This window comes from Cyprinodon tularosa, unplaced genomic scaffold (genome assembly GCF_016077235.1).
Source record: "Cyprinodon tularosa strain WSP-4 unplaced genomic scaffold, ASM1607723v1 ctg107, whole genome shotgun sequence".
NCBI classification, from domain to species: Eukaryota; Metazoa; Chordata; class Actinopteri; order Cyprinodontiformes; family Cyprinodontidae; genus Cyprinodon; species Cyprinodon tularosa.
The window spans coordinates 1,669,724-1,687,542 of NW_024037860.1; the positions used below are offsets into that span (position 1 = coordinate 1,669,724).

At 39.5% G+C, this 17,819-nt stretch overlaps 1 protein-coding gene across 15 annotated transcripts in view; it reads left to right on the forward strand.

Annotated features, from left to right (window-relative positions):
• LOC119785934 (plectin-like) overlaps nucleotides 1-17,819 on the forward strand; it is a 158,830-nt gene that overhangs the window by 79,970 nt on the left and 61,041 nt on the right. For 2 of the 15 annotated variants that reach the window (XM_038288910.1, XM_038288926.1), the window contains exon 1: nucleotides 1,904-7,110. The exons of 7 other annotated variants lie outside the window; for them this stretch is intronic. In XM_038288910.1, the coding sequence (XP_038144838.1) occupies nucleotides 2,391-7,110 (4,720 nt within the window). In that variant the 5' untranslated portion in view covers nucleotides 1,904-2,390. Of the gene's footprint in view, nucleotides 1-1,903; nucleotides 7,111-12,387; nucleotides 12,567-17,819 lie in introns of those variants that run through there. 6 more of the 15 variants (XM_038288936.1, XM_038288953.1, XM_038288945.1 and 3 more) reach the window with 5 other exon arrangements.

The following is a 17,819-nucleotide window of genomic DNA, read 5'->3' on the forward strand; positions in this document are numbered from 1 at the left end:
TTAAACCCTTTCATGAAGCAGGTTGACATTTCAATTACTCCAAAACATAGAGTAAAAAGCAAAAAAGAGTCATTATTCAACCAGTCTTGTTATTTCAAAAAATGTATTTTAATACAGGCCATGGGGACCGTATAATTTACCAATATTCATACTGTTAAACGTTGTACAGTAGTCCGTATTAGTTGAAGTCTTGCATTAACAGTTACATCGTTAATTAGAAGTTGGATACAGCCTGCAAAAAGAAAAAGTGAAGAATTTACAATAAATACGTGACTTTGCTATCCACAAATGCTCCAGGAAACAAAAAATCTAATAAAGCTGCCTGTAGCTTTACTATATCTCTTAACCTGTCACCGGTTCAACCTTCTCTTTATTGTCAGGCCGTTCCCAGCAAGTTAGTGAGCAATAGATTGTTTCGCAATGCTGAATGCCTTTCTGTCAGAATAAATAAACCTTCGAATTCCTGTCTTCTTCAACCTCCTCCCATCCTTTTGAAATTCTGCATAATGAATAGACTAATCTTGTCTGCTCTGGGGTGGATTGTTTTAGGATGTGTCCTAAGGCATCATCTCTGAGTCTGAATGAAAGCATGTCAAGGCATCCTAAGCGGATTAGTTGTTCTATTTTTTGGACTGGCTCAAAAATCATATTGGTAGACATAGACTCTTGTCAGTAAAAGTTTCTTAAGGAATTAAACAAACTTATTATTAGTCTGTTCAGGTATCTTTTGGTTTTCTGCTGTGGACTGGAGAGAGAATAAGTGTCTTTCTTGGCTCTCTTCATTTTACTGTTGCCATGGCAAATAAAGCAAAACATTGTTTGGATGTGTAATGGTGTGGTTTCAAGCAGCGGGGGAACTGCATTATTTCTTCGCCTCTCATTCACCACCACTATAATTTTACAACTAGATCACCGTGTTGCTCTCCAGCCCTGTCTGTCTGTAGTGTTCCGTAGAGAATCCCGGCCTTTTCTGTAGTATAAACTGAACATGAGCTACTCTTCTCCAAGCAGTTGTCAGTTTCCCTTCCAGTTTTTTTCTGACTGGGACAAGACGCTTTCTCTGTCAGGGAAAGATGAACAGGAGACAGATGTATAGATGAGAAATGGGATCTTGGGACAGAAATCTGATATCTGGTTCCAGGCAGAACAGAAAAGGCAATGCTATAATGCACAGTTCTTTATTTAGTTTTGCTGGTTTACAAATAGTAGTTCTAAAGTTAGGAGTTTGGGGCAGCAAATGAACTTTAGCTTGCTTTACTGACTGTTGCATCAGTTTAATATTCTGCATTAGGAGATAGTATGTGCTTCTACTTATGGGGGCCTGGAGACTCTCAGTACATATATGTATAAATAACATTAAACTTCTATCATCCCTCTCAAAATAAATAGGCATAGAACGTATTAAACTGCCTCTGTATTAAATCCCTTACCTCTTTCTTATAAAGAAGTATCAGTCTTTCCAATTTTTAGCCAAATAACATGTTAAGATATACATTAGCGTCATCATCCATCTTATTAACAAAGCCACACCTAGTTTTCAAAACCTTTTAGTGACACCTGATGCGGAAATGTGTAAAACTGGACACCTTGAACTCGTGTATGTATGTGCAGCCAGTTGCCCCGGGACGGGACAACTCCTCATCTCACTTTCTCATTTCTACTATATCTGTAACACATTCACTGGACTGTCGTATGACACAGCAGAGGGTGTGCTTTAGCCAACAGGAGTGGGCATGTACTGTAGAGGTGTGCATGTGTGTGTTGAATTGGGGGGCGTGTTTTCCTCTGTGGGTGGGTGTCTCTGTGAGAGTCAGAGAAGCAGAACATGTGCTAGAACACACTTTTTAGATGTGTTGCTGCACACGTTTTACTTTGTCTAAATTGTAATAGGTATATTTGAGACCATTTTTTTTCCGGCTTCCTCATTTTTTTTTTGTTTGGTGAGAACTTTTTTCCAGGCCCATTTTTTTCTAAGATTAAGAAGGTAGGTGGAGTCAGACTGTGAAGTTTGCCTCACTCCCTCCCTCGCTCACACACACGCTGCCTTTCTTCCATTCTGTCATTGCCATCTCGGCAGTACAGAGACTGTCCATGTCCGGCTATTCTAAGAGTGGAAGGGACAGCACACTTTGACTTTTCAAAGGAGGGATTTTTTATTTCTTCACAAGAACTAAAGGATTTGCAAGACCCTAAAGAAGAGACAGTAAGATAAAACTTGCTTTGATTTTTCCAACTATTTTGAATAGACTTGTGAGGCAGGTGACAACCAGTTTTACCTCTGGATTCTTTTCCAAAACAAGACCTGAAATAGCAATACGAGAGTTCAAGTTTTTTTTCTCTTTTTTTTTCATTAGATTTTACTATAAAGCCAGTAACTGACTTAAAGCACAATGGTTGCTGGAATGCTGATGCCAATTCATGAACTAAGAGCCATCTATGAAGTCCTATTTCGAGATGGTGTTATGGTGGCTAAGAAGGACAAAAGACCTCAGATCAAGCACCCTGAAGTACAAGATGTGACCAATCTCCAAGTAATCCGGGCGATGGGCTCTCTTAAATCTAGAGGTTATGTAAGGGAAACATTTGCTTGGAGACATTTCTACTGGTACCTGACCAATGATGGCATTGTTTACCTGCGTGACTACCTCCACTTGCCTGCTGAGATTGTTCCAGCCTCTCTTCAGAGGGTTAGAAAACCAGCTGCTACTCTGGACATTGCCCACCGTGCTGACCGTGTCCAGTCTGTCCAAGGCCCTACATCTTACGTTCCCAAGCCAGGTCGAAGGGATGAAGCAGAGAGCCAAGAAGCATTAACCGAACGCCAAGGCTACCGCCGTAAAATTATGGATCCAGGAGAACGAAGGAATTACGAAGATAGGACCCCTAGGTTTAGGGGTCGTCCACTGACTGAAGAGCCAGTGTGTTCGAAGGTATCACAGGAGGTTAGGGACCAGCATCAACCTCTCTACAAGAGAGGACCAAGCTTCTACCGTGAATCAGAGAAAGAGGTGGAAAACACAAAAAGATCAACTCATCAGGGCTCTAATGTAAGACATGAAAAGCAGGTAGTTTCACAGGAGAGTCAGATGTTGGATGTTCAGATGAGGAACTACAGGTCTGTTCCTCTTCAAAGTGCAGCTTTGAAGCAGGATGTGTCCCAGGCCACTGTGATCTCCTCCTCAGTGGCCCTGCCATTATCATTGGCTGCTGCTGGTGTGGCTGCAGGTGCAATGACATCAAAGATGGCAGTTAGCTCCTCTTCTGCTGAAACACATGTCAACATTACAAATACTGAGAAACGTGAGATTACTAAAAGAAAATCTTTGAATTTCATTGAAGGCACCAATCCATCTACAACAAAGCTTGAGAGTTTAGAAGTCAAAGAAGACAAGACAAAACTAGTTAAAGCCACTGTCACAGCTACAGTCAATGAAATGCCAAAGCCCAAACCGGTTGATACAATGGAATGCGCTCAGAAAACATCCAAAGTTTATTCTGGCTCTGCAACCTCTAAAGAGACTAAACTGGTTGATGCTGATCCACGAAAGCACAACGAAGAAGTGATTGATGAATCAGTTAAAGCACCTGAACAAAGGACTCTAGTGAAAGCTAAAGAAGATGGTAACAAAGAGAAAAATGCCAAAGTAAACCAGAGGAGCATCAAATCCAATAATGATGACCAGACCAGCAGCCCACCGGGGACCAATAATGAAGCAGTTGATGTCTCCAAAGTCACAATGACCCAAAATCCTGTGGAAGTAACCTTAACAGGTCTGAGGGCAAAACCTGAAACTGATGGCACTCCTCCTAAAATTGAACAAGTAAAAGAATCCTCATCAAATGTAGTTAACACTACTCATGATGCAGAACGTGCTTCAGTATCTCAAACAAAACAGGAAGATCCACAATTGAGCAAAAAGAATGTAGATGTTACGGAGACAAACATTAAGCAGGATGTCGATAGTCCTACAGGGATTTCACCTGTCAAGAAGGATGAAATGCTGCAGCCAGAGGAGGTCTCTAAAGGTTTTGGTCAGGGGCTAGTGCAGAATGTGACCCATGCATCTCTTTCCACTCAAAATGCTGTTAGAGTAGAGGAGGGTAAAGACTCCAAACAAGTAGGAGAAGCAACCCCCAAATCTAAGAAAAAGAAAAAGAAAGCATCATCTGAGATTCCTAAGAGCCCAGTTAAAGAGGATCTGCCTCCAATAAAGGCAGAGAAGAAAACATCTGAAAACAACACTGATGAAGCGATGCTAGAAGATACCCAAAAAACAGTAATTACCAATGAGTCTTTAACAGTTTTAACCTTCACAAAGATGGAAGGGGAAATCGGGGCTGATGACAAAGCAGATGATGATCACAAAAAGATGGATGCTGCGCTAAAGAAGGGGGCCCCTGTTAAAACTGAGATTATATCAACAGAATCCTCTACAGCAGTCTCTGCAGATGTGCCAGTAAAACAGACACCTGAGGAAATCATTGTCAGCACAGCAGGAGAAGAGCCCCTTAAATCTAAGAAAAAGAAAAAGAAAGTATCACCTGAGATTTCTAAGAGCCCAATTAAAGAGGATCTGCCTCCAATAAAGGCAGAGAAGAAAACGTCTGAAAACAACACTGATGAAGCGATGGTAAAAGATACCCAAAAAACAGTAATTACCAATGAGTCTTTAACAGTTTTAACCTCCACAAAGATGGAAGGGGAAATCAGAGCTGACGACAAAGCAGATGATGATCACAAAAAAATGGATGCTAAGCCAAAGAATGCGGGCCCTGTTAAAATTGAGATTATATCAACAGAATCCTCTACAGTAGTCTCTAGAGATGTGCAAGTAAAAGAGACACCTGAGGAAAGCATTGTCACAACAGCAGGAGAAGAGACCCCCAAATCCAAGAAAAAGAAAAAGGTTTCATCTGAGATTTCTAAGAGCCCAATTACAGAGGATCCGCTTTCAGTAAAGGCAGAGAAGAAAATGTCTGAAAAATCCAATGAACCGATTCATGAAGATACCCAAAAAACAATAATTACCAATGAGTCTTTAACTGTGTTCACCTCCATAAAGACAGAAGGCAAAATCAGGGCTGACGACAAAGCAGATATAGACCACAAAAAAGTGGATGCTGAGCTAAAGAAGGGGGACCCTGTAAAAACTGAGATTATATCAACAGAAACCTCTACAGCAGTCTCTACAGATTTGCAAGTAAAACAGACACCTGAGGAAATCATTGTCAGCACAGCAGAAGAAGAGACCCCCAAATTAAAGAAAAAGAAAAAGGTTTCATCTGAGATTTCTAAGAGCCCAATTACAGAGCATCCACTTTCAATAAAGGCAGAGAAGAAAATGTCAGAAAAAACCCATGAAGCGATGCTAGAAGATACCCAAAAAACAATAATTACCAATGAGTCTTTAACTGTGTTCACCTCCATAAAGACAGAAGGCAAAATCAGGGCTGACGACAAAGCAGATATAGAACACAAAAAAGTGGATGCTGAGCTAAAGAAGGGGGACCCTGTAAAAACTGAGATTTTATCAACAGAAACCTCTACAGCAGTCTCTACAGATGTGCAAGTAAAACAGACATCTGAGGAAATCATTGTCAGCACAGCAGAAGAAGAGACCCCCAAATTAAAGAAAAAGAAAAAGGTTTCATCTGAGATTTCTAAGAGCCCAATTACAGAGGATCCACTTTCAATAAAGGCAGAGAAGAAAATGTCAGAAAAAACCCATGAAGCGATGCTAGAAGATACGCAAAAAACAATAATTACCAATGAGTCTTTAACTGTGTTCACCTCAATAAAGACAGAAGGCAAAATCAGGGCTGACGACAAAGCAGATATTGACCACAAAAAAGTGGATGCTGAGCTAAAGAAGGGGGCCCCTGTAAAAACTGAGATTATATCAACAGAATCCTCTACAGCAGATGCGCAAGTAAAAGAGACACCTGAGGAAATCATTGTCAGCACCACTACTCCGGAACAGATGTGTCGGAAATTAAAGACCACACTCCCTGATATGGAACCCTCAAAATCCAAGGAAGCAACTGCTCCTAGTGTGGAAACAGTGACAGCGCAAAAAATGAGTCAAGTTGAGAACATGCAAGAAAATGGAAAACTTGAAGCAATACCAGCAAAGCAGTCAGACTCTCCAGAAATCACTGTTGAGGCTACATCTCTTCTGAGTGCAGAGAAAATTACAGACAAGCCGACAAAAGGGAAGAAAAAAGGAAAAGGGAAAAAAATAATTGTGTCACCAGAAGTAGAAACTAAAAATGCATGGTCTGTCCCTATGACTGAAGGAGAAACATTGCATTCTACTGACATATCAACACTGTCCAAGGCTGCGGACAAGGATAGGCCTCTGGCCTCTGAAATGACAGAAACTAAAGTTCCTTTAAAGATGATTCCTGAAAGAATGTGCAGTGAGGAAGTCAGACAGGCAGCAGCTGTGCTCTCTGAGGCCCCTATACACAAAGGGGAGGTGGAGCTAACACAGCCCTCTGCAGAAAAAACCAAGCGGGAGGTTCCGAAAGCAAAAACATCTTCCAGTGTGAGGAAAGCACCCGCACCCGAAGATTTAGCGTCAGCTGAGGCACTGGCCAGCCCTCTCTCCAGGCAAGAAGAGCCTCCCAGAGTTGCACAACATTCAGCCAGGCAGGCAGCAGAGTGCAGCACACAGGAAAGGCTCTCTGTCTCTGAGACCTTAAAGCACGAAGAAGATAAGAAGAGGGACTTGCTGGAGGACACACCCTCTGCTACTGCCACACCCGCAGTCCAGCCTGACCAGCCTTACCTTGGGGATATCAGTGAGTCTGAAATAGTTGACACTGACGAGGCCACTATGAGGAAGAAAATAGTAGTAGTGGAGGAGATAGTTGAAGTGAAGCAGATCGTTAGCCCTCAGGCAACTGGGGAGCAGTCACCTCCCCCACCTGTGAAGACTGAGGTGGATGAAGAGGAGCTGGACTTGGATGTTCTGGAGGAAATCGCTATAGAGCGAGCTCTTTTGTCCGGGGCTGCAGGGGTCAAGGTGCAAGGAGCTTCACCTGAGTCTGACTGGGACCACTCACTGGGGGAGCCAGAGGAGAAGACATGGCCTAACTTCATTGAAGGTTTGTTTTTCATGCATGACAACTGACCTACTTCCTCCGCTGTCCTAATCTGTCTGAGCACATGGAGTGTTTTCTTGCAGTCAGGTTCCCACCTTTCTTTGAACTGTGGGAGGTCTTAGGCAAGGTGTTTAATGACAGCACTGAGGCTGCCCCTCCATTTCTTTCACTGCAGATTGTGAAAAATACTTTAGTCAGGAAGTTGACTGTCTATTTCAAAGTGCTTTTTTGCATGATTTAAATACTGTTTATTTAAGAGTTTCACATTACAAAGATGAATGAAGATGTTTAGACTGTCCTTTTCAAAACTGTTTCAGTATATGAATCCCAATAGACTATTGACATGTAGCTTTGATTTAATCATGATTTCTGAAGTGGATGAGGAATAAGTTGCACTATGGGTATTTGCCATGCTGAAGCCTTCAGGTTTACATCTTTTAAAAGTTTATTGCACTGATATAAAAGTAACATTTATTCATTAACCAGACACTTATCCTGTAGTTAATAAGTTCCTGTGAAAAACTCAGTTTTTTATTGAAGATCAACACATTCTCAAAACGATTACATATTTTGGGTGGGGACTCCAACTCTGATGATTATTGTGTCAAGGCATGTTTACTCTTACGATGTGTTATCTTTTGGGACATCTCTGAGAATTTGCTAAAGGGATTATTTGGAAGTGTCGTCAGACCAATAAGGTGGGGTTGTTTGCTGAGATTCAATCTCACCAGTTCTCTGCAGACATTGCTGTGCATGAGATAAAGCCCAGCTGAACTGGGAGGAAGGTGTGGTGCTTGTGGGAGCTTTGCATCAGTAATACTGTGTTCTGGACTTGGGTTGACATCACATAGTTGTTTTTCTCTTTATCCTCTCTGTCATTTATTAGAGATAAATACACCACCTGCATACTTTTTGTAATGGCCAGGCAAAGGTAGTGGAGTTCTATAGGTAATGTGATAACACTGTTTTATGCCCTCTGCCTTTGGTGTGGAAATGAAAGTAAACAGAGTCCACAATCAAGAACCACAGAGTTCTGTCAATTGCTTTGCTGAACTGAAACTTGTATTGTCATGAAATATGATATGAGCAATATTTTATTTGATGTACAAGATTTTAAATAGCTGAATACTTTAGTTTAGAAGGTAAGGAAACTATTATTTTCTGTCAAATCAGTTTTACTTTTTAGCTTTAAGAATGTATAAAGGGAGAGGTTGCCCGGGGCGTTGTCTGTTATGGGTGTAAGCGGCAGTCAAATAGTAAGTTGGAAAAGGTTGTTCGTAGCTCTTTGGGTGTGTTTGAAATCCCACGTGACAGTAGATCTGGTTTCAATTAGCTGTCTTGGCTCCTTGATTTGATCTGTTAATCATCAGGAAATAAAGTTGCTTTGCAGTTAGAGAAGAAAGAAAGTTCTATAACTTAAACACACCATCACAAAGCTCATCATAGACATGTTATGTATTATTTCATCTCAGCAGCTGACAATACATATGGTATGCACTTACAATCAATATACAACATTCGATTTTACCTTCTGACTTTGGAGCTTTGCCCTTGGTGTCTCTTTGATATGAACACAGCAGTGCACTGCTGACATCTGCTGTCCATGTACCAACTCCATGCATTAAACTGGCTGAATGTTGTTACTGTCAAAGAGCATTTGAATGAAAATCGTAATGAACAAACCTTGGTTTGTCTAACCAAAAATTGTAAAGAGGATTTAGCAATTCCTTAACCTTTACTTTGATGTGCCGTGTTAAAAACAGTCATGATTTTCAAATATGTAGCATTTAGTACCTTCTATCTTCATGCTGTATAATTCTGGAAGGGTAAGATATTTCAATTGACAGTTCTTTTTCAGTTTCTCATTTTCACTTTTTCAATGTTATGCTCTCCGTTTCTGTTCTTTTGTTTCATTGCTAATACAAAAAAAAAAAAAAAAACAGAGCTATGATTCATTTCCAATGAAGCCTTTGATGTTGTTCTTTGCCATTTTGAATCTCTTCTATAATGCAAGCTGCAGTATTTAATCAGGAAACAGTTTAAAAGTATTGGACTGACTTCTCATGCTTGAGGGGACAGTTTAAGCTTCACCCCTACATAGCAGCAGCGGCAATTAAACTAAATGACATCCCAGACATGCCGCTGAAGTCCTCCGTGTTTTTGTCTCTGAAATTCTGCCCACAGTGTAGATTATGTGATTGAAATGAACAGCCACAGTGTGCTGCTGCTCTGTGCCTTTCATTACGGTGACATGCCATTTTTATGCAGTGACTCACTCTGGCCAGTTTCAAACGCCAAAGCTGGGAGTCTGACCTTTTCCTGCAAAACAGTTAAAACTAAAGGGAAACAATGAAAGTTTTAACCCTTTTTTTTCCAACAGAAGACTTTGTTAGCATTTTGTGGCTTCAATTCTTATGTTGCTGCTTCTGTCGTCGGCCAACATTTATATTTTGCCAAAACAATCCAGGTGACCCTAAGTGACCTGCGATATCTTTTACTGCTGACTAGGATTGTGAAATCCCTCCTTGAATTTTATCAGGAGTGGGAGAACATTGCGGTCCACATTTTATAAACTACTGACATTAGAACATCAACCAAGACACTTTAACAATGGAATAGCATAGTGGGTGCCAGGTCAAAAACACATTGTTAAACTAGGAGACTTAACTTTAGCCCATTTAATTGTACTTTTTTTTTTTTTTTGACAAATCTGTTGTAGCAGTGTGATAGTTAACCTACTCTCAGCCAACCCCCAGAAACAGACTGATCAATAACATGTGGAATAAATTAAGGGTTTGGCCCAGATAGTTATGCTGTTAGTCATTTCCCAGGGTACATGCCGGGCCATATATAAGAGTGTGACTAACACCAGTTCAGATCTGTGGGAAAGCTAAAGGGTTGTTTTACAATATTGCAAAGGTATTCATCTTTGACACCTTGATGTTTTTCATATTTCTGGCTTACTGCAATCTCTGATGGTATATTTTTATGGGATTCTGTGTGACAGATGAAATTAATGTACTGCAGGAAAAATGATTCATAGCTTTTGAGCAGTTTAACAAATAAAACGATTAGAGACATGGGATATATATGGTTACATAATCCTTATCTGGTAGCAATGAGTAAAATCTAGTGAAGTGCTTTAAGTCGCCTGAATAAAATAACTAATGAAGTTTAGCCAAGAGTTATTTTATCTCTGACTAGCTCAAGGAAAGCCTCTGAACTTTGGAAAGGTTGCGTAACGGTTGAAACATGTCTAGGTTAGAAAACAATATCTCAAGTTTTGATTCTAAAGTGACTGGCAAAATGACAGAGCAAGGAAAGCATTTATTATAGAGCAACTGTCAAGAGGTCCACTGGAACTCTGGAGGAGTTGCAGAGGGATGCGTTGACAGGGAACTTTTTAGCTTTGCAAATCAGACCCTCTAGGTGTAACTGTCAACAACAAAACCTTTGTTGAACAAAAACCAATGAAGCTTTGACATCAGGATTGTGGAATAGTGTGAATAAATAATCCCCAGCATTAAAGATGGACATTCAGGATTCAGGCTTTGGTGATTCTTTTCTTTAGCGAGGAAACTTGACAGATTACATAATAAGATCAAGCTAAATCAAGCTAAAGATTCAACAAGCTTAGATTCCATTTGCATTAAAAGCCTATCACACAGAATTGATTGGATCAGAGCTGATCCTTGCATTAGAAAAGGCCAATCATAGTCTAAATCGATATAGATCTAAATGCAATTTAGAGTTGGGGACAAGACTTGGAAATCAGAGCTGATCTTCATTGAACCTGACTGACCTTGACTTTATTTTATTACGAGGAGGCTGAAAATAATTGTAGGCCTTGGTTTAAGGAATTAACCCTGGTTCTCTGAAACATGTGCGGTATCTCACTCTGAGGCAGTTCGGGGGGCGTGTCCCACAGTGAGATACCACAACAAATTATAAAACAGAAGCCCACTTTTGTACTACTTTTCTATTTGTCTAATACACCTAATTCAATCAAAATGCACTGAAGGGTTTGACTGTAGCATCATGACATGGAAAATAAAAGCAAACAATATTTCTTTGAGATGTTCTTATATGTTTGATACAAATTAGTTTGGTGGAAAATGTCTTAATATGGGTTAAGGTGTTTCCATTTTTACCCTATGCCTTCATTAAAGTAATTTTTTTAGCTTAAATGCTAATTCTAATTTAGTGTCTATATTTCTACCGTAAAATAAAGAGAAAAGCATGCCACCTTGATCCCCATTAGAATCGTTCAAATCCACTTAGATGTTTGTGGCTGAAAAATCCGGTCATATTACATAGATGTTATGTTCCCACTTTGAGGAATATGTTGTCATCCTATTTAAATAGCTTCCTGTGCAATACATGCTTTTCATTTCATCATAGGACGGATATCTATGTAACTATGTTGTGGTTATAGAGGTTCAGTCCCCACACGCAAATGGAGCGAATTGTCAGCACTACAATTGATGGAGCATTATGTATATTAGAGTTCTCTATATTTAGAGAATTCTGAGCATTAGGGTAATCTCAATAGCAGCAGGTGATTTACTCTGAGTGCTCCAGCCATGATTTCACTAAGTAGGTCTCAGTAGGCTATCTGAGCCTGGTCTCAAATAGTTGAACCCCATCAAGGGTTGTGCTCACTTTTCGTTTTTATGCTGTATGTTTTGTGTTTCTTTTTCCACTTTATACCAGCCGCTTTTACTTAATGTAACCAAACTTCATTCAATAAAGTAAAATAGTTTTCTATACATAAAATTAAATCGCTAATCCAAACGCAGTGCCTTTATTTCTCAATCCCTCTCCATGACAAATATTATTATACAGTTAGTGGAGCTTTGTTAAGTGTGAGTTTCTCTAATCAAGCTGGTAATATCATCAGACGGCTCCTGTGTTTGATATATACATGAGTTAAGAGAGTTCTCATAAAGTCTCTGATTGCTGGCTGATATCTAACACTTGGTATCAGAGAACTGACCTCCGACCAACATCTTCAAAGAGACAGGCTGAGAGCCAGATTGGGGGGTGAGTGGGTTGGTGGGGGGTCCTGCTCGTTGCTAAATGTCCCGCCAGAGTACTTCCATCAGTTTCTAACTGTGACACTGCGATCATCTGGCTGTGCTGGATATTTATAGCCCTCTGCCAGCTCCAGCTCCCTTCTCTTCAGCTGCCCACCCCTCGACCCTCCATGCCCTGTCTCTGCTACCCCCTTACTAAGTGTCGCTGTGACGTCCCTCCTCCCTCGACCATGAGAGAGCAGGGCTGACGGATCCGAGCAGCAGGCACAGCCTGTCAAAATCTGAGACAAGGGGGAAGCAAAGCAGAGAGCAAACAAACAGGAATCTCGCTGGTGCTCCTCATTTCCCTCCATCAAGCTGCCTTTTTTCCCACCGTTATCCTCTTCATCCTCTGTTCCGTCTCTTAGATGAAGATCATACCTGGTAGGTAATCAGTTTGGTTGGAATGTAACCGTGGTTGTTAAGCTTAATATGTCTGTTGGGCTGCTCATTGCCAGTGTGTTCTTGGCAGGCACACAAAGTTTTGTTTTGATTGGCACTCATACTCACACCTACAGGACAGAGGCAGCGCATGTCTATTTAATAAACAGCAGCCTCAAATTGTTCTTCTCACAGTGTAGCTGCCATGAGTTGTGATGGTCCTTAGTTTATCTGTTTTGTATATTTTTGGACACCTTAATTCAATATCCTCATTGTTTGAGGTTTAATTTCAAGAGAAGAGTCAGCAGTCTGTGTGTGTGTTGATTTTTCTCAAAAAGGTTGGAGTTCTGACCACCTGCTGCATCTGTTGTTAAAACTATATATAAATAGTCCATCTGGTAATTTTGATCTTTAAAAAAAAAAAACTTGACTTGCTCATTGACTGTTTCCCAAACCACTGATTTTTCACCATTATTATGCCTTTTCAGCTCAGATATGATGCAGATATAATTGAGAAAATATACCTATATTTGTTTACGAAGATGCAATTTACTTTATAGAGGTTACCTATTAGCCAAGAAAGCAACACAGTATGGGTCACAGATGTATATCTGATAAGTCAAATCACTATATGGTTTATTTTCTATGTTGTAATATAAACAGAGATATTTGCATACTTTAGATCTGACCTTAATCTGTTCTCCAGATCCCTTATTTAAGCAAATTCTGCTTCCATTTTTAGGCACTGTCATTAATTTTTACCACGTTAGATACTCTGGATCCTTTAGCCTACATGGAGGCCAAGTTTTTATATTAGTTTAACACATTTATTTGTATTAAATTATCCTGATGTCTGGTTTTAATCAAATTTCATCCTGGGGATTTTCCTGCCTTAGGCGTAGACTACATAAATGAGCAATGGTTCTGTGACAGAAGTATTTCTTTTTAAATCTAACTTTAAATGAAGAAATAAAAAAAAATTCTTTCAGTTTATGAGTGGAAACCATTACCCTTAATTGACGGCTGGTTTTTGATCAGTTTAAAACCTGGATTAATGTTTATTTATTTTGTTTTTTTTGTTAATTTTATTTTTCTTTGCTGCGGTACTGGGACAAAAATAGTGGGAGTTGTTATTTTTCGATGCATTTAATAAATAGGAAAGAATTTTATTTTCAGTGTTTGAAGCGATCAGAGATGTTTATGAAGAGATGAAAAATGATGTTCTTTTGCTGTTTGATTGGTAAATTTTAGTCGTTTTGCTCATAGGGACTTTCTCTTTTGTGTCAACAAACCAAAATCAAAACAAGGCTAAGTATATTTTGCAGACTAGCTTCTTTTTTTCTATTACCAAGTAATTTTAACACAGTTTGAAATTCCCTAAACTATTGTTGGAACCCTACTGTAGGCTTATTTGGGAAAAAAAAGGCTTGAAACCCTAAAATAGTGAAGAGAGAGCAGACCGGGGCTACTTGCTTTTCTTACATTTTAAGCAAGAGTGTTCATAAGCTGTGGTTTCAATTGCATTCCAGATATGAAAGGAATTTTCATAAGGAAGAACATGTGCTTTTAGTTTTCATCTTTTAACTGTCTCCTTGCATTTCTTTCTTTTTTTCAGATTTGTTTCTATGAAAGACAATTACTATATTTTCCAAGTATATGACTGATCAGTTCAGCCTGTTCCAACAGGTGTGAGATGATTCAGATGAAAAAAATACATATAACCCACTTCATGAAAATGTGGCTGGTTCAGAGTCTGGTCACACCAATATCTAAACTTAGATTTAATTTAAATCCAAAATCAGACATGTTTTATTCAGACTTATTGTTAAACAACACATTTGTTTATTGTGGACTTTTATTGGGATATTTTTATTCAAACTCCTTCTCTTTTTTTATAAATAAATTGATTTTTTTTTAATTTAATAATCTTATTTAATTATCCATTTCTATTCGCTTTAATCATTTGTGTTGCCACTGTGTTGCCACTGCAATACACTTTTCTTTTTCTTCTCATGTACAGCACTTTGAATGCTATTGAAATGTGCTGTATAAATAAACCTACTGTACCTTTCCCTTCAGTACAATATTATTCGGAAAATAACTTTAAGGTGAGGCACATATCTCAGTGAATACTTCATGGTGTGAAAAAGTTTCAGGAATGTTCCTGCTGTTCCCATGCTGCCCCTCTGCCCCACCCCAATTAAGGCCCACCTGCTACAACAGCCTGAACCCTCCCCCTCTATTCCTCCCCGTAAGGCTTTCTGTTCCCTAAAAAGTAGTAGTAGGCATTTCTGCATTATGTTGGTTTTGGAGGAACTTAGGAATACAGCTAAAGATGAGCTGTTAAATCCTGTGCTGTAAAAGTTAGAAGAGTTTGAAGTGTACTGTAACCGTAAATATGCAAGCTACACTATATTGCCAAAAGTATTTGCTCACCCATCCAAATTATTGGAATCAGGTGTTCCAATCACTTCCATGGCCACAGGTGTATAAATTCAAGCACCTAGGCATGCAGACTGTTTTTACAAACATTTGTGAAAGAATGGGTCGCTCTCAGGAGCTCAGTGAATTCCAGCGTGGAACTGTGATAGGATGCCACCTGTGCAACAAATCCAGTCGTGAAATTTCCTCGCTCCTAAATATTCCACAGTCAACTGTCAGCTGTATTATAAGAAAATGGAAGTGTTTGGGAACGACAGCAACTCAGCCACGAAGTGGTAGGCCACGTAAACTGACGGAGCGGGGTCAGCGGATGCTGACGCGCATAGTGCGAAGAGGTCGCCAACTTTCTGCAGAGTCAATCACTACAGACCTCCAAACTTCATGTAGCTCAAGAACAGTGCGCAGAGAGCTTCATGGAATGGGTTTCCATGGGCGAGCAGCTGCATCCAAGCCATACATCACCAAGTGCAATGCAAAGCGTCGGATGCGGTGGTGTAAAGCACGCCGCCACTGGACTCTAGAGCAGTGGAGACGCGTTCTCTGGAGTGACGAATCGCGCTTCTCCATCTGGCAATCTGATGGACGGGTCTGGGTTTGGCGGTTGCCAGGAGAACGGTACTTGTCTGACTGCATTGTGCCAAGTGTAAAGTTTGGTGGAGGGGGGATTATGGTGTGGGGTTGTTTTTCAGGAGCTGGGCTTGGCCCCTTAGTTCCAGTGAAAGGAACTCTGAATGCTTCAGCATACCAAGACATTTTGGACAATTCCATGCTCCCAACTTTGTGGGAACAGTTTGGAGCTGGCCCCTTCCTCTTCCAACATGACTGTGCACCAGTGCACAAAGCAAGGTCCATAAAGACATGGATGACAGAGTCTGGTGTGGATGAACTTGACTGGCCTGCACAGAGTCCTGACCTCAACCCGATAGAACACCTTTGGGATGAATTAGAGCGGAGACTGAGAGCCAGGCCTTCTCGTCCAACATCAGTGTGCGACCTCACAAATGCGCTTCTGGAAGAATGGTCAAAAATTCCCATAAACACACTCCTAAACCTTGTGGACAGCCTTCCCAGAAGAGTTGAAGCTGTTCTAGCTGCAAAGGGTGGACCGACGTCATATTGAACCCTATGGATTAGGAACGGGATGTCACTTAAGCTCATATGTGAGTCAAGGCAGGTGAGCAAATACTTTTGGCAATATAGTGTATTTGATTCTCCATCTAATTTCATTTGTAAGTCCTCCAAAATACAAATACATTCTTGGACACAGTAATTTGAAGCAAATGTCAGCGAAACTAGAGATTAGGGCTAAAACAATGAATCCCTTAATAGATATTAATCGATTATTGAAATAATTTTAAACTAATTTAGTAATCTATTAATCTTATACTAGAGTTTAGAGACTGTAAAACATGCCTTTAGATCACAAAGCGACCCACTTAGAGCAGTAACTGTAGGAAAACTCTAAAAATATATATCAATATTTTGCATTTAAGATTAAAAAAAAGTGTTCATCTGTCAGTATTCTCTATCCAGAACTCCACAATTTGAAAAGCTTTAGTTTGACCTGCTTTAATTCTGTAAAAAATCTTCTTTAAGGAAGCTTTTGCTATCCGATTCTTAATTGATTAATCAAAAAAATAATTGACAGATTAATCGATTAGCAAAATAATCGTTAGATGCAACCCTACTAGAGATGTACTTATCAGAGATTTATGGCTGATTCGTCATCTTTAATTATTCTCAAGTATCAGGAATCTTTATTTATGTCTCTTAGGAAAAAGTTTCTTAAACAGTGGAAACAACAATCAGTAAATACAACATACAGTCCATCACATGAAGGATACAAATCCTAAAACATTTTCCATAACATGTTTTATGATTTCTCATTTTTAAGCAATGTAAGCGTGGAGGAATCATAGAATAACATTTTAAATATATGCTATTGAAAAAACCACAACTAGAGCAAAAAATGAACAAGAGTTCATTTTTTAATCCTCAGTATTGAAGATGAATAAATATATGAGGTTGTATCCTGACTATTTGTTTCAATTTTCTTTTACCTAATTCTTTAAGGAAATGTAGTACTGTGGCGTGGCTAAAGGCATGTGAAGATGAGCTGCAGGTATTATTATTATTCTAATAGGATTCCAGTAGAGGTAAATCAAATGTTCTCATTTTGAAGCTAAAATTTAATTTCAGCCAAGATTTACTGAAAAACAAATAAAAGTCTTAAATAAGCCAAGCCTGTACATTTGGATATTATATAAATGAGTTACACGTTAAACTTTCAACCATTAGTTTAACTCAGCTGTAGTTTGAAGAGGTGAGCCGGGAATCGGGCATCTTCCGCTGCAAAGGGAGAAAAGATCGGCAGGCTGTTGACATTAACAGAGGAGAGCTGGTGCTGAGAATGCCATGCCTTTCTTCTAACATCTTAATATATGGAGTAGATATTTGAAGTTATTTTAAAAGTTTTTTAGGGTCCTAGAAAGCATCTTAATTCAATTCTTATCATGGATTTTTGCCACCGCAATCCGCAAGGACAAAAATAAAGTTTCTATTGTATATAAGGCAAATTATATGGAGTTGACACTTTACCTTTAGCACCTGTATCCACATGGTTGGTATTACCTACTCATTACGTACATAAATGTCCTCAGAGAATGTAGACCCCTACCTAAACTCTAGAGATTTCCAGCAGGTTGCCAATATTTCCAAATCAGACTTTTTTTTAATTAAATATAGGTTAAAAATTGTATTTGATTATATCAAATGATGTTGATGATTCAGCATAAGTGCAGCTTAATGTTGTAG